This window comes from Mauremys reevesii, linkage group 5, assembly GCF_016161935.1.
Source record: "Mauremys reevesii isolate NIE-2019 linkage group 5, ASM1616193v1, whole genome shotgun sequence".
Classification (NCBI taxonomy): domain Eukaryota; kingdom Metazoa; phylum Chordata; order Testudines; family Geoemydidae; genus Mauremys; species Mauremys reevesii.
Window position 1 is genome coordinate 134,937,611 of NC_052627.1, and position 23,386 is coordinate 134,960,996.

The following is a 23,386-nucleotide window of genomic DNA, read 5'->3' on the forward strand; positions in this document are numbered from 1 at the left end:
AAACTCTGGTAATTTTGGAGCAGGGAAGTTGGCACAGACCTGAAAGCCAGAGACTAAACAAATGCATGGATTGAGTTTATAAATGCAGGAAAATGACCAAGAAGGCAAGTCACTGCTGATTAGTTCCCTCCACTCCAATAATCCCACTGTCCTTCCCTTTCCTTTCATGCAGGACAGGGCATCTTCCCAAATTCTCTTTCCTCCGCTGCAGCATAAGTGATCACAAGGCAACCATTGGTCAGTAGGAAAAATTATAGGAAGCGTTTGCCCTCTGACAACTGTGTTGTGGGGTGTGTGTTGCATTTTGGTGACATTATTTAAACCTGTCTCCTTGACACATACTTTAAATATGATGTTTACCAGCTTACTTGCTGCTAGCAACAAATTAAAGCTTTGTTTCAAAACATCAGTTGAAATATTCAGTGGAGTTTTATATCTGTCTATCGCCTGGTGTTTATTTCTGTATACGTAGACAGAATTGGGCAGCAGATTGGTTTTCTTGGGCAGGAGGAGGAGTGGATGAGATTTTTGCTAGTTTTGCATGTGTCAGTTGCATGTGATGTTTGTAAAACCATGTTGATGTCATAGGGACTGTACCATCTGACAGCTGTGCCTTCTCCTCTGTTAGCTTTTTTGTAGTTGAAGATCACATCTTACATACGACCCAGGGCTTGGTCAATAGAGCCTATATCGATGAACTGTGGGAAATGGCTCTGTCAAAAACTATTGCCGCACTAAGAACACATTCAGTAAGTAAAAGCCACCGATTCATTATATTTGCAGCAACAGTTCAACAATCTGAGTCTTTGGGAGTTAGATTTTTATTTTGTTGTTTCTTATCTGTGTTTTTTGTTCGTCTGTTTGTTTTTTAATAATATACTGAATATATACCTATATACTGATAAGGGTTTATTCAGCACTCATAGCTCTGGATAGTCCAAATCATCCTGCACTGAGCTCTCCTCTGTTTGCGGGACTGGAAATAATAAATACTGCTTCACATCTCCATTTCTCCATTATTTGGTCGACCATTTTTGGAATGCACCAGTAGGGGGAGTTTACTTATTCTCCGTCACTGGATTAATGCATTTTGTATGGAGTACTGTATTTTAAACTGAAACATGGACATTTTGGTATTCCATTGAAGTAAATGCCAGTGAAAGACACACTATATGGTTAAATATCATACATTTTAAAGACAAAGTAGTAGATTTTCTTCCCTATGTTACAATGTCTTGGATGAGTAAAACTGAAAGTATTTTTTAAAAAAATTATTTTCACCACTTAAGTGACTTGTTTATTTTTGGCATTTCTCTCAGCTTGGTAAAATAATCATAATCATAATAAAATAAACTGGTCAGTTTTATTTTCAGGTTCTCATGCACTAGCACTATACTTTTTATGTCCTTTTAAAAAACAGTTGAAAGTTAGAAATGTCTCTTTGGGGGGAACAACAACAATAAAACGTGGCCACTCCACCCTCAGTGAAGGCTGGTGATAGCTGAAAAGAGGGAAATGAAATTGACACACCAAGTTGTTTCCAATTCGACTTATGGCAGGTACACATTCTACTGTATCTAGCTACCTGAGGTAGGCACATTGTACCCTGCCTTCCTTGAAGAATCTCCACTGGCTATTGTCATCCTTAATGTGGGTTTTGAGAAGGTTCAGACAGCTGCAAATTGCTTTTGGGTACTGCATCATGTAGTGCATTATCATTGCTGCCTGTTCACACTAGCAGATTACTGAACAGGTTTATAAAGTTATAGCGCCACTACAATTTAACTCTGTTCATTGAAACTGCCTTCAGCCCCATGCTAACATTTCCATACTGCTATTCTGGGAACCGCAGTCAGCTGGAACCATATCTGAGACCTTGTTCTAGCTGGTTCCAACACAGTTCTGTAACCTGCTCATAGGAAAGCCTAAAAATTGTGCAATGTGGAGACACAATATGCTATTTCCTTTCAAATCATGTTCAGATTTACATTCATCTACTTTATAATTACAGCTCTTTGGACATACAGTTGTAATGTGGCTGTGCACAAACGATGTTACAGAATGGGGGGGTTGGTTTTACCAGTGTAGATGGGACTAATTCATGTTATGAACATGTTAAGGGAATCCATGCTACAAACCTGGTGTTCAGATATACCCAAATAGATGAGCATCTGCAGATTCATAGATTCATAGACTCTAGGACTGGAAGGGACCTCGAGAGGTCATCGAGTCCAGTCCCCTGCCCTCATGGCAGGACCAAATATTGTCTAGACCATCCCTGATAGACATTTATCTAATCTACTCTTAAATATCTCCAGAGATGGAGATTCCACAACCTCCCTAGGCAATTTATTCCAGTGTTTAATCACCCTGACAGTTAGGAACTTTTTCCTAATGTCCAACCTAAACCTCCCTTGCTGCAGTTTAAGCCCATTGCTTCTTGTTCTATCCTTAGAGGCTAAGGTGAACAAGTTTTCTCCCTCCTCCTGATGACACCCTTTTAGATACCTGAAAACTGCTATCATGTCCCCTCTGTCTTCTCTTTTCCAAACTAAACAAACCCAATTCTTTCAGCCTTCCTTCGTAGGTCATGTTCTCAAGACCTTTAATCATTCTTGTTGCTCTTCTCTGGACCCTCTCCAATTTCTCCACATCTTTCTTGAAATGCGGTGCCCAGAACTGGACACAATACTCCAGCTGAGGCCTAACCAGCTCAGAGTAGAGCGGAAGAATGACTTCTCATGTCTTGCTCACAACACACCTGTTAATGCATCCCAGAATCAAGTTTGCTTTTTTTGCAACAGCATCACACTGTTGACTCATATTTAGCTTGTGGTCCACTATAACCCCTAGATCCCTTTCTGCCGTACTCCTTCCTAGACAGTCTCTTCCCATTCTGTATGTGTGAAACTGATTGTTCCTTCCTAAGTGGAGCACTTTGCATTTGTCTTTGTTAAACTTCATCCGGTTTACCTCAGGCCATTTCTCCAATTTGTCCAGATCATTTTGAATTATGACCCTATCCTCCAAAGCAGCTGCAATCCCTCCCAGTTTGGTATCATCTGCAAACTTAATAAGCGTACTTTCTATGCCAATATCTAAGTAGTTGATGAAGATATTGAACAGAGCCGGTCCCAAAACAGACCTCTGCGGAACCCCACTTATTATACCTTTCCAGCAGGATTGGGAACCATTAATAACTACTCTCTGAGTACGGTTATCCAGCCAGTTATGCACCCACCTTATAGTAGCCCCATCTCAATTGTATTTGCCTAGTTTATCGATAAGAATATCATGCAAGACCGTATCAAATGCCTTACTAAAGTCTAGGTATGGCACATCCACCGCTTCTCCCTTATCCACAAGACTCGTTATCCTATCAAAGAAAGCTATCAGATTGGTTTGACACGATTTGTTCTTTACAAATCCATGCTGGCTATTCCCTATCACCTTACCACCTTCCAAGTGTTTGCAGATGATTTCCTTAATAACTTGCTCCAATATCTTCCCTGGCACAGAAGTTAAACTAACTGGGTCTGTAGTTTCCTGGGTTGTTTTTATTTCCCTTTTTATAGATGGGCACTATATTTGCCCTTTTCCAGTCTTCTGGAATCTCTCCCATCTCCCATGATTTTCCAAAGATAATAGCTAGAGGCTCAGATACCTCCTCTATTAGCTCCTTGAGTATTCTAGGATGCATTTCATCAGGCCCTGGTGACTTGCAGGCATCTAACTTTTCTAAGTGATTTTTAACTTGTTCTTTTTTTATTTTATCTTCTAAACCTACCCCCTTCCCATGTTTCCCATGGCTCTGGTTTTCCATAGCATGGCAGCTTTGTTAACTGGAGATACACTTTGCTGGTTGACTCTGTTTGTGCCTTAAGGAAGGGGATATTCTATGATTCTATGATTCTATGATATGTAGAGAGAAAAATAGACCCAAACCTGTCTATCACAAAGCTGAACTCTGTTTAATCAGGGATTTCTGGCGGCACAGTGTAAACAACGAGAGCAAAACAAATTAAAACACTTCAGTTTTTTTAAATTTCAATAACTTTATTAACATGACAATTGTTGCTCAATTTATTACATGAAGTGTATGATAGGAATAGGTTTTACAACAATCATGCAGTTTTACGTAGTCATTCAGCATTTATATTATGGTCATCATCAAATTATCTTGGCACCAAACAGTTATTTTGGCAACAGCATAACTACCCCGCATGTCCACCCTGTATTATCATTCATCTCTGATTTGGTGGGAGGCTGTTACATTAGTGAGCCTGTTTCGTCTCTGTCCTTTCGGCCAGGATTATGCTTGGGTTTTCTTCTTTACTTTTGAGTGGGAGATCTTCTATCATTTCTGAGAGTAGTAGGGAACTATCTTTCTTTCCTACTTTGTTTTTTGGGCAGTGAATTGGGAAATGTTTCTTTGTCACATTGATTAACAGAGTCATTGCTTCTTGAGTTTCCCAATGGACTTGAAATCTCTGTTTCTTTTTTCCAGTTTAGGATCACTGATTATATATTTGGTAAGAGTCTGTTTGAAATTTTGCATATTTCTCTTTTGTAGGGTAGTCTGCTAAGATAAAGATTATGTGCAAAGAGGATGTATGATCTAATTTGTGATTTTCATCAGCTGTTCCCAGTAGGCTGTGTATCTTTCTGACTAGTGTCTTGAGCTGTAGTAATTGTTTATATCATCATATGGACGTTAATATTGCTGACACCTAGACATGCAATGTTTTTTCCTCATGTTGCCAGAACCCTCTAGTTAAAAATGAAATCTTCTTAATATACAGAATTTTGGGGATATTTTCTGTTTTGCAAGACCTGGCTAACATTAGACATAATGTAATTAACAATTTTTTTCAGCAGTAGATAACACTCGGTGTCTTTGGTCTGTCAGTGCACTGCTTTTTGCATCTTTTCCCTTCTCAGTCTCCTGATAAATACAGTAACTTCTCGGTACTTTTAAAGACATCTTGCTGGGGTATCTACACAGCAACTGAAAACCTTGTGTGTCCTGTAGAGCTTTTGATTGCAACATGTTCTGGAATGGGATGATGTTTCAGTATTTCTGTATTCTGTGACAGTGTATCATGATGTGACCGAACACGCTGTATAGTAAAAGGCTATTAAAAGCCTACCAATAATAAGGTTGTATCAAGTGTCTATATATTACAGAAAATGAAGGATTACAGAAGGGTATGTGTGGATGTTTTTTCTATTTGTAACGATTAAAACTTTTTTTCAACTCCTCCCCCTTTTTTCTTTTTAGTCTTACTGTTCTGACCCAAATCTGGTATTAGACTTGAAGAACCTCATAGTTCTGTTTGCAGATACACTCCAGGTATGTGACTGTCAGATGCTGATGTACATCTTGTTAAACATCTGTAGTGCTCGTGAAAGGTGTCCGCCATTTAAACCGGCTGATAGACATGACATGGTGAAGCGGTGCCCGTTTCTTTATTTTGTGGTGCGTGAATTCAGGGACCAGACTGATAGCCCAGGAGGCAGACACACTGTTTGCACAGGGCAGTTAATCTGTGGGCAGTGGCCCACGCTGCCTTACCCACGTGATTGGTCCACCTGGACCCAGAGAGACCACCTCTAGGGTTCAGAGTAGGCCCTTGGCCTTTCTGCTGAGACTGTCTACAAGGGAGTTGAACATGACAGGGCTTTTTGGGATGTCCACACCTGTCCCAGGAGCCAGGCCTGTGAAAAAGCCAATAACATTCAATCATTACTGATCTAGTCTGGATTAGAATGGGCTGCCTAGCGTTTAGTACACAGGTACTAAATCCCTGAGCCATGCAGTCCTCGCATCAGATTAAATTTGATGACTGTCATGGAAGTGTAGAATTGACTCCTTTTTCGGTAAATCCCAGTGTTAGCATTTCTTATTGAATGAAGGTGCTTGCGTTTCTCAATGCAGGGGTATGGCTTCCCTGTAAACCAGCTGTTTGACATGCTACTGGAAATCAGAGACCAATATAGTGAGACTCTGCTAAAGAAATGGTCAGGAGTTTTCAGGTAAGAAGCTTTTTATACACAGTGACAAGACTTTACTTGCAGAGATTTTATGTACAGGCTAAAATGTTTTTTTTTATTTTTATTTTATTTATTTATTATTATTTTATTTTTATTTATATTTTATTTATTTATTTTTAACAGCGTGCTTATGTCTAAAATTCGTCCTATGTTAAACTTGCTATAACTTGGTGCAGCCTATCCACCTTGGGCGAGGGAGAGGAAATAGCAACATAGCTGCAAACAAAGCTGGGCAACCAACCTTGGCTAGAGGAGGGTTTGAAGCAGGGCACAGGCCGAGACCAGGGCTGGGGCATGGCAGAGGCTGGAGCAGGAGCAGTCTGTCAGAACTAACTACTACCAGGGAGCATTCCCAAGAAGGTAGTGATGTTGAGGAAACTGGAGTGGCTGCTTTCATTTGCCTTGGGGTTACCTGGTCAGACTTCTGCTTATGGATTGACTGGGCCCTTCGGCCTTGCAGGTAATTGTCTCAAATGACTCATCAGGCTCAAAACACTCAGGCTCAGGGACGACTCATCAAGCTCAGAACGTTCGTCACAGTACCTTCCAACCTCCCTCTCAACCCCTAAAAAAGATGCCTATCAGGCATCCTCAGGCCTGGTTTATTGGTGTGTGACTGAGGGACTTCTCGAAGTAGGGCAGATGCATGTATGTTATTGGCCAGCTCCCAGGAGCTGGATCATAATCCTCCCAATCAACAAAGTAAGTGAGATTCCCTTGGTGAACTTTGGAGTCCAAGATCTTCACAAGTTACTCCTCATGTCCCTGGACCATATTGGATGGAGAGGCAGTTGAACTCGTCCAGGAAAGGTGTTGTCAATATGCTTTTTCAGCCAGGAGATGTGGAATACCGGGTGTCTTTTCATATTTTGAGGCAATTGGAGTTCAAAGAGTACAGGTTTGATCTGCTGGATGACCCAAGGTGGGCCAAGGTATCAGTAATCCACTTCTCATGAAGGTGGAGTGCTGTGTGGAGAGCCATACTTCATCCCCAACCATGATTGAGGGGTTGCCTGCCTACAGAGGTCAGTGTAATGTTTGTAATCCTTTTTGGCTGATTCTAGGTGGGCTTTCAGCTCTGACTGGATGCAGTGAAAGTGTCCAACTAGTTGGAGACTGCGTGACTTGTGGCATGGATGGATACATTGGTTGGTGGAAACCATAGTTGGTGTAAAAATGACTCTGGTGGGTTGATCTGTGGTCAGAGTTGTTGAAAGCGAATTCAGCAAAAGGAAGAAGCAAAACCCAGTCATCCTGGTGGTAACTGTTAAAGCAATGGTGGTATTGTTCAAGTATTTGGTTCACTCATTCCATCCGTCCATTGGTCTGGGAGTGATAAGCCAAGGAGACATGCTAATCCACATCCAGGAGCTCAAACAGCTCTCACCAGAAATGTGAAATGAACTTCAGTCTTTGATCAGATGTAAAGTTACATGGTAGACCAGGGGTAGGCAACCTATGGCACGTGTGCCGAAGGCGGCACATGAGCTGATTTTCAGTGGCACTCTTGCTGCCCGGGTCCTGGCCACCGGTCTGGGGGGTCTCTGCATTTTAATTTAATTTTAAATGAAGCTTCGTAAACATTTTAAAAACCTTATTTATTTTACATTCAACAATAGTTTAGTTATATATTATAGACTTATAGAAAGAGACCTTCTAAAAACGTTAAAATGTATTACTGGCACGCGAAACCTTAAATTAGAGTGAATAAATGAAGACATGGCACCCCACTTCTGAAAGGTTGCCGACCCCTGTGGTAGACCATGGAGTTTCAACATATGGTTGTAAAACAGTTGGGGTGTTACCTCTGCAGTGAGGATTTGAAGGTATGGCACAAAATGTGACTTTTTATAAGCAGGTTGACAATGACCAACACAGTTGTGTGGTTCTAGGAACTGGGAAGATCAGTGTTAAAATCCTTATATATGGAAGACCAGGGTTGAGGTGGAGTTGGCAAGGCAATAGCGTGCCTAGGGGTTTGCCCCAGGGAGTCTTTGTTTTAGCACACGCGTCACAGGAGTTGATGATGTAGGGCTTGATGAACGAATGCAGTTTTGGCCACAGAAATTTCAAGACACCAGCCTCATCATTTTCCAGTGACTGAAGTTGTCAGTTGGGGTGAATCCCGACATAGCCAGAGTATTGCTGGGCATAGTTGATCTTCAGGGATATACATCCAGTCTTTATACAAGAGGATCCCATTGTTGACTGAGAATTTAGAGTCAGAAGCTAGGCCTGTATCAGTCAACATAAGTTTTGCTGCAAATGGATTGGAGGGATAGAAGGGACCTCATGAGAGACGGCAAGCTGTTGTCATCGCTACATTGGCAAAATGGCAGGGTTTCAAGATAGTGGCAGGTTCTGGATCCCCATCTCCTTTTTCCCAGTACGGCCTCGTATGAAACCGTGCTTTGGGTTTATCATTCCTGGCACCCAGGTGATAGGTCAAGGTGAAGTTGAACCAGGAAGAAAAGGGGGTGGGGAACCAGTGGCTCTGGTGTTGATTGAGAGCTTTCACAGTTCACAGGAATTCTAGATCATACATACTTAGGCTGGAAAACATGCGCCTTCCAGATGATGATGCCATTCTTCAAAAGCCAGCTGTTCTTTGTCACTGATCTGATCACTGGGGGGAGGGATAGCTCAGTGGTTTGAGCATTGGCCTACTAAACCCAGGGTTGTGAGTTCAATCCTTGAGGGGGCCATTTAGGGATCTGAGGCAAAAATCTGTCTGGGGTTTGCTGCTGCTTTGAGCAGAGGGTTGGACTAGATGACTTCCTGAGGTCCCTTCCAACCCTGACATTCTATGATTCTTATAGTTTTGATCCATGGGCATCAATTTCTGGGAATAGAATACACAAGAAAGAAGCACACCCAGGGGCCCATGCCGTTGTGACAAAACTACCTTGATTGCATAATTGGAGGCATCTACTTCAACATCAAAGGGTTTTGCCAGGTTTGGATGTAGAAAAATGTGTGCTGATGTACACTCTTCCTTTAATTGATCAAAGGCAGACTGGGCTTCCATTGTCCAAGCAAATATAGTATTTTTCCAGAGCAGTTGAGTAATTGGGGTCACCACCTTCGAAAACCCCTTGATGAATCTCCAGTAGAAGTTGGCAAACCCTAGGAAACACTAGATGTCATGGACATTTCTTGGGGCTGCTCAATCCATGATCATGGTGTCATGGAACCACAGGATCAGTGCTATGCCCTCAGCTTTGGAACAGTCTCTAGGAAGAATCCGTTCAGTGTTCCATACCCCCTCGAGGTCTCACTCTTCCTCCAGGGTCAGCCACGCTGCTTCACTGCCTCTGTAGACTGGACCTCTGGGCCTTCAGCATTCCTGCTTCACACTGTGAGCTCTGTTCAGTGAGTGCTGCTGAGATAGAGTCCTGGTAGAGACTTGTACACTCTTCAGGGGTTATTGCACCTCAGCAAGCACTGTGAACGCAGGAGGGCTTAGAACATAAGAACAGCCATACCGGGTCAGACCAAAGGTCCATCTAGCCCAGTATCTGTCTACCGACAGTGGCCAATGCCAGGTGCCCCAGAGGGAGTGAACTTAACAGGCAATGATGAAGTGATCTCTCTTGCCATCCATCTCCATCCTCTGACAAACAGAGGCTAGGGACACCATTCCTTACCCATCCTGGCTAATAGCCATTTATGGACTTAACCACCATGAATTTATCCAGTTCTCTTTTAAACGCTGTTATAGTCCTAGCCTTCACAACCTCCATGGGTAAGGAGTTCCACAAGTTGACTGTGCGCTGCGTGAAGAAGAACTTCCTTTTATTTGTTTTAAACCTGCTGCCTATTAATTTCATTTGGTGACCTCTAGTTCTTGTATTATGGGAATAAGTAAATAACTTTTCCTTATCCACTTTTTCCACATCACTCATGATTTCATATACCTCTATCATATCCCCCCTTAGTCTCCTCTTTTCCAAGCTGAAGAGTCCTAGCCTCTTTAATCTTTCCTCGTATGGGACCCTCTCCAAACCCCTAATCATTTTAGTTGCCCTTTTCTGAACCTTTTCTAGTGCCAGTATATCTTTTTTGAGGTGAGGAGACCACATCTGTACACAGTATTCGAGATGTGGGCATACCATGGATTTATATAAAGGCAATAATATATTCTCAGTCTTATTTTCTATCCCCTTTTTAATGATTCCTACCATCCTGTTTGCTTTTTTGACCGCCTCTGCACACTGCATGGACATCTTCAGAGAACTGTCCACGATGACTCCAAGATCTTTTTCCTGACTCGTGGTAGCTAAATTAGCCCCCATCATATTGTATGTATAGTTGGGGTTATTTTTTCCAATGTGCATTACTTTACATTTATCCACATTAAATTTCATTTGCCATTTTGTTGCCCAGTGATTTAGTTTTGTGAGATATTTTTGAAGTTCATCACAGTCTGCTTTGGTCTTAACTATCTTGAGCAGTTTAGTATGATCTGCAAACTTTGCCACCTCACTGTTTACCCCTTTCTCCAGATCATTTATGAATAAATTGAATAGGATTGGTCCTAACACTGACCCTTGGGGAACACCACTAGTTACCCCTCTCCATTCTGAGAATTTACCATTAATTCCTACCCTTTGTTCCCTGTCTTTTAACCAGTTCTCAATCCATGAAAGGACCTTCCCTTTTATCTCATGACAGCTTAATTTACGTAACAGCCTTTGGTGAGGGACCTTGTCAAAGGCTTTCTGGAAATCTAAGTATACTATGTCCACTGGATCCCCCTTGTCCACATGTTTGTTGACCCCTTCAAAGAACTCTAATAGATTAGTAAGACACAATTTCCCTTTACAGAAACCATGTTGACTATTGCTCAACAGTTTGTTTTTCTGTGTGTCTGACAATTTTATTCTTAACTATCGTTTCGACTGATTTGCCCAGTACTGACGTTAGACTTACTGGTCTGTAATTGCGGGATCACCTCTAGAGCCCTTTTTAAATATTGGCGTTACATTAGCTAACTTCCAGTCATTGGGTACCGAAGCTGATTTAAAGGACAGGTTACAAATCTTAGTTAATAGTTCCGCAACTTCACATTTGAGTTCTTTCAGAACTCTTGGGTGAATGCTATCTGGTCCCAGTGACTTGTTAATGTTTTGTTAACCTTTTCCAGCGTATTAGTCAACTGAAACAGTGCATGGGAAGTCCTGAGGTTAGCATAGAGAAATGAAGGTCAAAGCATAGGCTATTCTGGTTAGCCCTTAGCCCAGCCAAGCTGTAGTGTTCAAGCTCTGTGGGTCTCTGTTTGACCGCCTTGGTCAGTTCCCACGTGAAAACCGCAACTCCTTCCATCAGCCAACTCTTTATTCCCCTTCTTAAACCTTTCCAGTCCTTTGTTCGCTAGCTGGGGGCTTATGCTCGGCTTCCCTGAGGAGAGTGGGGGAAATCAATATCCCTCCAGGTTGTCGGTTGCTAGGTGTCAATGTCCTAGTGATTGGATTTGCCTTTGTCTTCTCAGATGCTCCATTCATATAGGGACTAAGGCATAGAAAGCTAGACAACATTCATACCGATGTCTCTTAACCTGCTCTGATAGCAAACAACCCTTGTCCACCCACTGGGTAACAATGCAGCATATAGGGGAAACTGAGGAACACACAGCATTCATAAAAATATTACAGAAAATTCCCACTTCATCACAACTGGACAGTCTTTGAGGATCCATACCTATTCTGTCGGGGGAAGTGGTATGTAGCCTAAGAAGTCAACAGAATGGTGGTCAAACTCAGTTCTCAGGTTTCCCTTACAGCTGTTTGCTCAGAGGTGCACAAGTACCAGGAGAATATGATGGTCATGGCAGGTTTGGTTTTTCTGAGAAGATGAGGATGTCATCCAGGTAGATCACCACAAATTGATCTTACAACACTTCTAAAAATGTCATTGACAAAGTGCTGGAACGTGACTGGGGCACTGGAGAGATGGAAAGGCAAAACTAGGTACTCAAAATGACCATATGGTGTGAAATGCAATTTTCCATTTGTTGCCCTCCTGAATGGGGACTAGATTGCAAGTGGCATGAAGTCAAGCTTGGTAAATGCCCTCAACAGAATCGACCCTTTCCAACAACACATTATTCAAAGGCAAGGGTACCTTGTTCTTGATCGTGATTCTGTTCAGTGCAGATAGTCTACACAAAGACGCAAGGAGCTGTCCTCATTTTTAAATGAACAAAACGGAGGTTCCAGCAGGAGGCATGGAAGGACAAATTACATTTTTTTTTGCTAGATTCTCATCCAGGTATTCTCATAAGGCCCTGAGTTCTGGTTCCAGTAAGGGTAAAATCCATCCAAACGGAATCCTGACCCCGGCTAGGTCACAGAGTCTGTGCAGGGTAAGATGTCAGCATTTCTTTTGTCAAATAACATCAATAAAATCTTGGTATTTTGCTTCCTTGAATCTGTTGAACACAGAAGGCCATGGCCTTTTCCATGACCCTTTTTTCTTTTCTGGGCACCCAACTTGACTGGGCACAATTGCTGGCAGTAGCTTGACTCAAATCGTATCTTTTGTGTCTTGCAAGAGATCTTTGGATCATGCACTGAGAGCCAGGGAATGCAGAGCACAATAGAAAAGTGCGGTGAGATGATTAAATTGAACTGCAGAATTTCCATATGGTTTTGGATTTTGAGCTGGAGGAGTGCGGTTTGATGGGTGATTGGACCTGAGAACAGTATGCTACCATTAGTTGACTCCACTTGGTCTGGGGTGGTACTGCCACACTGGGATTCTTCCACACTGGCCAACCCTGCATCCATAAAGTTACTAGAAGCCCTGGAATTCACGAGGTGAGCTGCACCCAGCTCATGCTAAGGTGTAGTCTGGATACAGAGACGGCACAAGACCTGCAGATGTGAAAAGTGACAGTTTGCGGCTGCTAAGATATGTGATGGCAGAAGAGAGGGCTTGTGTGGAGAACTCGATTCCATGGTTATGTGCGGCTGTGACCCCTCTAATGGGTCTGGATTTGGTCATTTCCCAGATTCGTCAAGGGCGTGGAATTACTGGGGGGGACTCAGTGGCAAAGAAGCTTTGTCCACCACAGTATAGGCTAAGGCTGTTTCACCCATGAAGTGCCTTCATGTTGCATGGATCTACAAAGGCTCTAGCTTTGGAGCAGTCCGTGAGGATGGCCACAATGGAGCAGGGCTTGGCTGAGGTTACAGGCATGTCTTCTTTTCTTGGAGTCACTCAGATGACTCTTGATCCAATGCAAAATTCAATATGAGTTCCGAATAGTGGGGGCTTGACCTAGGCCAGTTCATCTTTTACATCATCATTCAGACCCTGGCAGAAATGGTAGATCTGGCCTGCCTTGTTCCTTCATGTATCGGCAACCAGACCCTGAAAGTAGGCGGCATATGGCAGGACAGGCCAATGGCCTTCTTTGAGAAACTGCAAGGCAGCTTCAGCAATACGAGTGCTATTCAGATTATCAAATAGGAACGAAAGGGTATGAGATTAATTTATTCAAATTAGTAAGGACCAGGCTTGCCTGTTCCAGAAGTGGTGAGGCCCATTCTAGGGCTTCACCGATCAATAAACTGAGAAGACCCATCTTGGTCTGGTCATCAGGATACATTCCAGGATGCATCCAGAACAAAAAGCAGCATTAAACCACAGAACTTCTGGCAGCTGCCATCAAATCTTTCTGACCTTTGGGCCATGTTCCAGAGGGACTGTTGCTGGCAGTACTGGATCTGCCGGGATTTGGGAGCAGAGGGACTTGTTCTCCTGTTGCAACTGGGCAAGCTGACCCTGGAGGTTGAGGACCAACCTCCAGGGGGGTTCCATTTCGGTCACCAGAGGTGAGCACTTCGGGGAGAAGTTTGCTCAAATGGTCAGCACAGCTGGGCGACCTGCCATGGCTTGAGCAGGAATAGATGACGGCTGGAGCAGGAGTGGAGGTAGGCACAGGTTGAAGCAGGGGCAGGAACAGGCTGGCATAGGAGCAGTCTGTCAGAACTACCAACAAAGTAGAGACATGGAGCAGACTGGAGTGACTGCTTTCATTGGGAGCCTATATACCTGCCTGATGGTCACCTGGTTAGATCCTTGCTTGTGGTTTGGTTGGGCCTTGCAAGTAATTATCTCAAATGACTCGTCAGCCTCAGAGCGCTCATCACAAGTGATATCCATGTGATACATTCACTTGTGCTACTTCTTTGACCACCTAAAATACAAGGTATGTCTTCATTGCAGAGTTAACTTGGGTGATCGGCACTCAGGCCTGAACATTGGGGTAGTCTAAGCTGGGTGTGAGCTGGCCACACTTCAAAGCCAGACCCGAGCTGCTGTGTCTTCACTAGTGCTGCACTCACCTCTGTGATGTCAGGGCTTCTGGAGGCACATCCCCTGGTTCTTTGTGCTGCAGTGAGCTGAGCTGCACTATGGCCTTTTTATCAGTGAATTCTGGGAAAAGGTATCTGTCCTTCCTGGCTCGTAGGGGGAATTGTGGGAAGGCGTTGGAGGATCATCAGCGCTCGAGTGATTTAGCCTGCGTCCTCATTGTAAAGTAGGCAGGTTACTCACCCAAGTGAAAACCGCAGATGACCCAGACTGAAAGCACTACTAATTCGGATCAGAGGTCTTTGTGTAGGGAAAGGATTGGGGTTAGAGGCAACACCTGGGTAAGAGCAGCACTCCTAGCCATTTTAGGTTAGAGCCACATGTCCCCTATTTCTCACCTTGAAATGCTCTGTACTGCTGTAACTCATTCTGCTAGGCCTTTGTGAATGCCGGTAACCTTTGATATTGGCTGTTCTGCTCGGCTTCTGGACAGATGTGCTCCTGGTGGTAACACTATTTCTCTGCACAAGAAGGGTTACTGTAGCTGTTCTCTTATTTTACAGAAATATACTTGATTCAGATAATTACAGTCCTATACCCGTAGCTAATGAAGAACTTTATAAGAAGATAATAGGACAGTTCCCATTCCAGGATCCAGAGCTGGAAAAGGTAAGGAAGCCTCTCAAAGGGACCCTGTTGGGATACCATTAAGAAACTAGTTCCTACCAACACTAAAGATTATTAAAATGGAAATAATTTTTAAAAAATCATGTGTATTTTTCATGGTTTACATTGTCTGGGTTTAGAGGAAGACAGCAGACTTGTCAGTATCTAGTCAGTTTCACTTTTGGATCAGCACAGTTCTGCAATGCTTGCAATACATGGGAATTTTTTTTTATTTTACAGTCTGTTTCCATTGGAACTTCATTTTGATTTTATGGAAGTGTTTCTATTGACTTGGTTTATTTTAATTACTGCAGAATTTTAAAATATAACGATACCTTCGGTTTTGTAAAAGCTTGGGCTTCACAAAACTCTAAAAGTAGGGCCAGATTTGACCTGAACAGTGTCAGTGTCCCTTTAAACTATGCTTGGCTTGTGCTCAGCCTCAGGCAAATGTATGCTCCCGGCCTGGTGAGTGTAATTACAAACGGGGTTGCGGGGGGAAGGAGTTCAATCCGAGTTAGGTGTTTGGGCATTAATTACCCCCCTTCCCATTCCCCATCTGTTTGGCATCTAGTTTCTTCACCATTGTGCTCTGGACCCTTGGGCCCTGTCTAGGCTATGGTTGAATCCAAGCTAGTAAGAGGCTGATTTGAAGGACATGATCTCTGCTTCCTCCCTGCTAGTGCTGTTGTAAGCCAGTGCCTGCCTTAGGCAGAAACAGTAAGAGGTGACAGAGAACAAACTGTTTGTGCCATGCGCGGTGGTAAATCAACATTGAGGAGTCTTCCAGTATTTTCTTTTTATGAATAAGGGAACTGGTAATGGGTATGGGTGGGGTGTTCCTCTGACTATTCCCTTCTAGCTGCAGATTTCTCTCCAGGCCCAGTACAGTGCCATTTGTGAGTGATTATCTGGTTCTTCACTTGGCTGAAACCGTTGTATAACATACAGTAAACGCTGGCTTGTTGTTTCATTGCATAACCTGGCTGAATATTAGAATTAATTTGAAAGCATGGAACTGGAAAGCAGCTACCACACTCTAGCTTTTGCTGGGAGTGGTGCTTTTCCCTGTTAAATTTCTGCTTTTGTCCTTATTTTAATTCTTTCCTGCATTTTACAGCAACCGTTTCCAAAGAAGTTCCCCTTTTCTGAGTTTGTGCCTAAGGTTTACAATCAGATTAAAGAATTCATCTATGCCTGTCTAAAGTTCTCAGAAGATCTTCACCTGAGGTACAGTATGAGATACTGATGATTGTTCATGTAAATATGATAACTTTGCAATGTATATAGCTCCTTTCACTGCAGGATGTCAAAACACTTTATAAACATTCATTTTCTCCTTAATCCTCCATGCCAGTACTAATATTTGGGGGTAGTTCCTTCTTGCCAGAGGACAGAGATGGTGCACTCCTTTTTAGTCGTGTAATATCCCATGCATATAACGGGCTTGCCAGCTCTTGAAGAACAGCTGTGGCTGTTTCCAGTTGGTGGAGCGCACAGTATGTTGCCAGCTGCATAAAAAGTCAGAGGACTCTAGGGTCTGTTCCCTCTGTGATTCCTCTGAAGAGTTCATACAGCACAGCTGAGCCCAGCCATCCCTGACAATGGTAATGATGGTCTTTAGCCCACCAGACCAATGGCTGGTGGGACTTCATAGTGTGGGCACAGCATGGCAGTCTCACATAGGGCTCCCTGGAACACTTCCAGAGAAGGTTCTGGAACAGCTCTTGTCAAGTGCTAACTGTTAAGGGATCCACCTTCCGAGATTACTACAGTGGTAGGCAGTGTAGGCAGTATGTGGCCTCCAACAGGTCTCTTCCCCTGCTCCAGGAACTCAAGGATAAGCTAGGTACCACCCCTCTGCGTCCACCCAGTGTTCTTGGGCCCAAGGTCATGTCACAACACAAGGACCTACCTCCTGAAAACTCTGCCTTCCCAAGGCTCTCGCTTACCCTCCTCCAGGGGACACCCTCCCATACCTACGGAGTTCACCAACTAGCTTCCTCCTCCAACAACTCGTTTCCCTTCTTTTTGTTTCCACCACTCACCCTCCATGATCTCCAAAGAAGCTTATGGCGACAAGCTCTGTGCCATCGAGACCAGAAATGTGTGTCACCATCTTGGTCCAGCAGCACGGGTGCACAATTCGAGAATAGCAGCAAGTCCTCCACCCCCTTTCCCGCCCATCAGCGTCACTTAATGCCCTCCCCTTAGTACAAGTATATGTCCATGCTCAGCCGTTCCTCTTCCCTTCATTAAGTTGTACATCCAGCAGCCTCTCCTCCCCTCCCGTTTCCAGTTTGGAAAAGGTACCTGCCAATAGATCCACTCAGCAAAGAGAGTCTGCTCTAAAGCGTGCCTCGGAAACATTAGGTATCACTCTCCAGGCACCTAGCTACTCAGCCTGTTCAGTAGGGCAGTGCTTTTATAGACAGCCATCATGGAGTCTGAGTCCAGGACTCCAAAGCTAAAAGCTTGGGTCTCTATCACGTGAGCTAACGGAGAAACTTCTCTAGCTGGTAACTGGAGTTAACTCATAGGAATTACATGAAGCTCTCTTAGAGAAGAACTTTCAGCATTTCACCTGGCTTTGGTGAGCCAACAAGCACCTTATACATAGTGTCTGACATCACCAAAAATATTCAAAATTCTCCACCTTCTGGAGGGAGGAGCTATACCCAAGAGTCTAGATTTGCAGAAAGTTCTTAGTGAATGAAAAAAAAAAAGATCAAATAGGAGAAGTTTCCCATTCAAGCCTCACAGCACCCCAGTGAGGAAGGTAAGTAGTATTTATGCCAATTCTAAACTAAGCCCAGAATGATCAAGAAACTTGCCTAGGGTCACAAGTTCCAGAGCCAGGAATAAAACTCAGGAGTTCCCCCCCATAGTTCTCTGATCTAACTACTGGATCACATGCACTCTGAGCTGAATACTCAGATGCCTTCAGGACATGTTTTCCGTGAGCTCTGTGGTTTTGGAAGGCTTGACTTCTCCCAAACAAGTTGTGTGTCAGTTTTTTTCCATGGGATTTTATAAATAAACAAATGAAATTTGAATCTATTTTTTAAATATCCTACAAAATTTCTTTGTTTACTATCCTTCCTCCCTGCCCAGGTGCCCTGATGCTATTTACACAAATGTTTTTGTGTCTGTGGAAGCCTGGAGAACAATTATACAACCTAGTAATTATAAGTTGGGCCATGCTTACTCACAGTAATATATTTAACTTGCAGAAGGTGCATAAATAAATGGTGAATTCTCACTGGAAGGGCAAGAAAGGGTTCCTTCTTCCCTACTGCCTGTGTACAATGCACAGGTAGCTAGGTGTTGTGCGGTATGTGGATGTTCCTGATCCTTTGCCGCTTCAAGTACTGGGCACTGCTGGAGGCTGGATATCACACCAATGGCCCAATCTTTTACAACAGTGCTATTGGGGATGCCTGCAGGCTAAGCTTTTCCAGAGTCTGGAGAATGCTCTGTAGGGATGGAATAGCTGTCTTGTTGGGTCTGGGCTTCAGTTCCTGGAGAAATCCCCAGTCTCTCTGTGTCCTGCTATGGAAGCTGAGATCTAGTGGCTGCCTTCTCACTGTCAGTCCCAGAGTTTAATCATCTCATGGCAGAATGCTGTTATTGGTGGGCCTGACAGGTGCTAACCCGTGGGTTGCCATTAAATATTTAGGCTTCTGAAGCTAGTTTGCCCTCTGCTCTTGTTGCAAAATGGTCCCGTTTCACAGAGCTATCGGATTCATTTAACTCCTCCAGTGGTGCTTGCCTCGGAGGAGTGCAGCTAAGCGCTTTGTGCTCTTAACCATTACTGAGATGATTAGGTTTGTCAGAGAATGGAAGAAAAGTGGTCTCCTGGGTACCACCTCAGGGGCTCCCCATGGACAAGTTATTAAAATTCCTTTCAGCTTAGGAGATTTCATTTTTTTTTTTTGAGGGGTGCTTTTGGGCAAGGGGAAAGGAGTGGAGCTGGTGTGTTTTTCCATCCAAACATTCTGAATATTTCTCTGAAAACCCCTGTTGACACTTTCTTCATTTCACTCTGACAGTTTGAATGAGTTTTTATTAGGAAGTTTGGCTGCAAAGCCAGCAGCAAGTTTTCTTTCTTTCTTTTTCTTTTTCTTCCTTGGTTGTCATTTACTTTGCACCCTGGAGTGATTGGGGTCAGGCTGTCAATCACAGCAGGCATGAAGGTCATGGCTACTGTTATGGGATATGGGACATCAGCTATCATTAACATAGACAGTTCTCTTAAGTACTCTATAGTCTTTTCCTGAAGAATAAACCCTGCAGCAGAAAACATGTCATATATTTTTAATTATTATTCTAAGCCAGCTCCTTGTATTTGTTGGACAGAAATATTCTCCTTTATAATGAGGTGATTATGAAAGATGTTTAAAATATTTAAAGACCTGTCTTCTTTTTAACAGCTTTCATGGGTGTGCACACATGCACACTTTTTGTTTTGCTTTATTATTTCAATTTAAAACTTTGTTTTAAAATATTTCTTCATTGGGATAAGCCTGAGGCATATTTTAGAGATTCTTCTCTAGTAAGTTGTCTTAAACACTTCCACTGGTTCAAAAGATGTCACCAGTTCTATTGGAATTTCTCATTTTAAAGATGTTCCTTATCTTTGGAACTAACAGAATTTTTCAGACAGGTGGAAACCTTTAAATGTGTCAACTTGTTATCTAACAGGACTTTGATTGTACAGACATAGGGCCCAATCTCTGCAGACACGTAGGGGCAATTTTTAAAGTACCCAAGTGATTTAGGAGCTCAAATCACATTGCTGTCATGGGGCTTGAGCTTCTACATCATGTAGGGCTTGTCTACACTACCGCCTAAATCGATGTAAGTTATGTCACTCAGGGGTGTGAAAAAACCATCTCACTGAGCAACATAACTTACATCGACTTAAACCCGTGTCTACACTGCACTGTGTCGGCAGGAGACGCTCTCCCATTGACATAGCTCCCACCTCTCATTGAGGTGCAATAATTACGTCACGTCAACGGGAGAACGCTCTCCCATCGATTGAATGCGTCTTCACCAGGCATGCTAAATCAGCATTGCTGCATCAGCAGTGCCAATTTAGCACAGTAGTGACAACAAGCCCCTAGTCTCTTTTGAAAATCCCATTCTTACGCAGCGGTGTAACTTTACTCATGTGTGTAACCCCACTGAAATCAGTGTTACTCATGTGCTGAAGTGCTTGTAGGATCTGACCTATATGGAGAACAATACGAGAAATAATCCATTTTATACCATTGCATCTAGCTGAGGAGTCCATCATATTATTTCAGTCTATAAGTCTGTTTCCATGTACATTTTTAATACGTGAACACATGGTACTGTAGGAAAAGGGAGAAAAAGAGCACAGATACCACCATGGTGGGCACTAATATAAAAACCTAAGATGTTCTGTAGCTGGAACTCAGCTGAGACCAAACTTAAAAAAAAAACCCTAAAACACCAGTATATAAATATTACAAATACAGAGACCTTGCCCTGAGGAGTTTAGATATAAAGAAAAAGAGGGCAAATTTTCCATTCCCGGTGATTCGAACAATTGTCTCATTCCTAGATAAGTAGGGCTGGGCATTGCTGGTCAGGAGGGAACCCTGTTGGTGGGGCAGTATGGAAAATCCTGTACTGCCGCCTTTCTGCTTACTGTCTGTGCCTGGATTTACTTGCTCTGGGGATAAACAGAGGCCTCCAGGGTTATCAGCACAGCAGCTTTCACCAACACTGCAATGGCTCAGAAATAAAAGGAAAATATGCTGAATGTCCCTATTAGCCAGGGTCACTTAGCACTTACCCACCCTAAAAATGAACGGTCGGTGTGTGTGTGTGTGTAAAGTCCTTCATTTTGATGCCTCCAGATGCTGTTCTGCAACTGAGCCACTCTGAGATACCACTATGGTAGGTGCAGTGTAAGAGCCTGAATAGAATAGAAACCCAACTTGAATCTGGAGTTTACCCACAAGGGAGTCATGTAAATGGATCTTGTATAGCATGTGGAATATTTGAATAGTGTTATTACTAATAATCGACTATTATTTCTGTGGGGCTCAAAACCCAAAGGTCTTCCAGCAGCCTTATCCAAAATATAACGAAAACTGAAGTATTTGAACAGGCAATGTTGCCAGCTATCTAAATGACCATTAGAGAGAGTTTGGAAATGGTACCATATTCCATACTAACAACCCATCACTTACCTTATTTGTGTCACAAATTGATGTATTCATGCATCAAAGGAGGAACTGGAGCCAGACAGCATAATATTAGGGGACTGAAAAAGAAAGAGCGGCTAGTTTTGAAATGCTTTGAAGATGTAAAGCACCATGTAAGTGCTAAGCATTAGTATTGAGAATTACCTGTTTATGTACTAAAGGCTTTTGTTGAAATGTCATTGCTGGCTTTAAGGGTGAAGTTAGTGATGATACTAAACCATCAATTTTCAAAGCATTTTGTCCTATTCCAGCTAGCTTGAGGAAAGTGGTGCAACAACCCTCTTGCAGAAAGTATCATCCGTGCCAAAGCATTGTGAATGTGCTGCCAGGATCATAGATTCAAAGATCCCAAGGCCAGAAGGGACCCTTGTGATCCTCTAGTCTGACCTCCTGCATAACAGGCCAGAGAACTTCCCCAAAATATTTTTTGAACAGAGCATATCTTTATAAAAAACATCCAGTTTTGATTTAAAAATTGCCAGTGCTGGAGAATGCACCAGAGCCCTTGGTAAATTGTTCCATTGATTAATTACCTTCACTGTTAAAAAAAAATTGTGCCTTATTTCCAGTGTCCATTTGTCGAGTCATAACATGGCCCCTTGTTTGCAGGGATTCAGCCATGTGACTCTAATGGGAGCTCACGGGCAAGAAGCCTTCTCTAAAATTTCATTTCTACCAGCTTGCCACCCACCACTACCCTCAGCTTCCATTCAGTGATTAAAAAATAGGAGAAATGAACGCTGGAACCAACAAGAAGCGACCTAACTTCAGTGATCCAAATGAGATGGTTTTGTGTCACCTTCAGGCTGTATGTGCTACTCTCTTATCAGTGTGGCTTTTCACCTCTCTCTCCCCAATCTCTGCAAGCCCTTCTCCACGCGTAGGGTCCCTCCCGGTCTGTTCTGACACTGATGATCAGCTGTGCTGTGGTAACGAGATGGGCAGGGATGGTGTCCCTAGCCTCTGTTTGCCAGAAGCTGGGAATGGGTGACAAGAGATGGATCACTTGATGATGACCTGTTCTATCCATTCCTCCTGGGGCACCTGGCACTGGCCACTGTCAGAAGACAGGACACTGGGCTGGATGGACCTTTGCTCTGACCCAGTATGGCCGTTCTTATTAACATGGGACATCATGATAAAGAAAGCTGGTGATCCTCTGTACCAACAGTTAGCTTTATATTGTGTAGTGCAGTGGCTTTATTTAACCTCTTTGCTTTTACCAGTTGTGAATTTTCCCTGAGGTGGCTCATATGACGATTGCTTAATCTTTATATTGTGTGGTGTACAGAACCACAAGTAGCTTTCGATGGGAGGAGATGGGGAGCACTTTATAAATAAAATGTACGTCCGTGACAGTGGATTCAACCACACTACAGAGAATCAGAGATAGAGATGGACCTGAAGCAAGAAGTTGGTGTCTGGACCCAAATGTCCCTAGGGTTTTGGTTCTGTTCCGTCTCTAACAAACCCAAAGTACAACATAATACAAATCAAATAAGGCTAGAAGGAGTTGAGGAATCAGAGGGAGTGCACCAGGCAGGGACACGTGGTGAGGCTTCAGCTAGTAGTGTTTAGTTTAAAATGGAACTTAGCAACTGTCATCAAGAGTCAAATCCTGTAAGGTACTGACTGTTCTGTGCTCCTGTAGAAGTCAGTAGCAGATAAAGGTGCGTAGCACCTGGCAGGATCAGTGCCCAAAAGAGCAGATCCTAATCGGCATTAACCAGAAGAGATGCAATGGTTACTGGTGCAGAGGAGATCAACCTGCAGTGACAAGGCAGCTTGTTGGTGGGTACAGGTATTGGAGAGTGGCTACTGTGAGCATAGGTACTTACGCTAGCTTTCTTTCTTCCTTGGGGAAGATAAATAAGAACAGAGTCTCCTTTATCTCACTGAAATAAGAGCAGCTGTGCACAAAAATTACATCACTTGGATTGGGAGTTCTGGGATGGGAAGAGGCCTGCTGGCCCCATTAGCTTCTGCTGCCAGCACAGGTTTCAGTGAGCTGACATGCTGGATAGCAGAGTACAGAGCAAGGCTACCTAGCGCACAAGTGGACAGAGATAACTTGAAGGCTTTCTTTTGTTTACCATGTCATTTTC

The 23,386-nt window shown here is 43.2% G+C and overlaps 1 protein-coding gene across 2 annotated transcripts in view; it reads left to right on the plus strand.

Annotated features, from left to right (window-relative positions):
• Positions 1 to 23,386, plus strand: part of EXOC6B (exocyst complex component 6B) — a 436,117-nt gene that overhangs the window by 238,567 nt on the left and 174,164 nt on the right. For both annotated transcript variants that reach the window (XM_039540501.1, XM_039540502.1), the window contains exons 11-15: positions 629 to 749; positions 5,282 to 5,353; positions 5,939 to 6,036; positions 14,937 to 15,042; positions 16,160 to 16,269. In XM_039540501.1, coding sequence (XP_039396435.1) covers positions 629 to 749; positions 5,282 to 5,353; positions 5,939 to 6,036; positions 14,937 to 15,042; positions 16,160 to 16,269 — 507 coding nt within the window. The remainder of the gene's footprint in view (positions 1 to 628; positions 750 to 5,281; positions 5,354 to 5,938; positions 6,037 to 14,936; positions 15,043 to 16,159; positions 16,270 to 23,386) is intronic.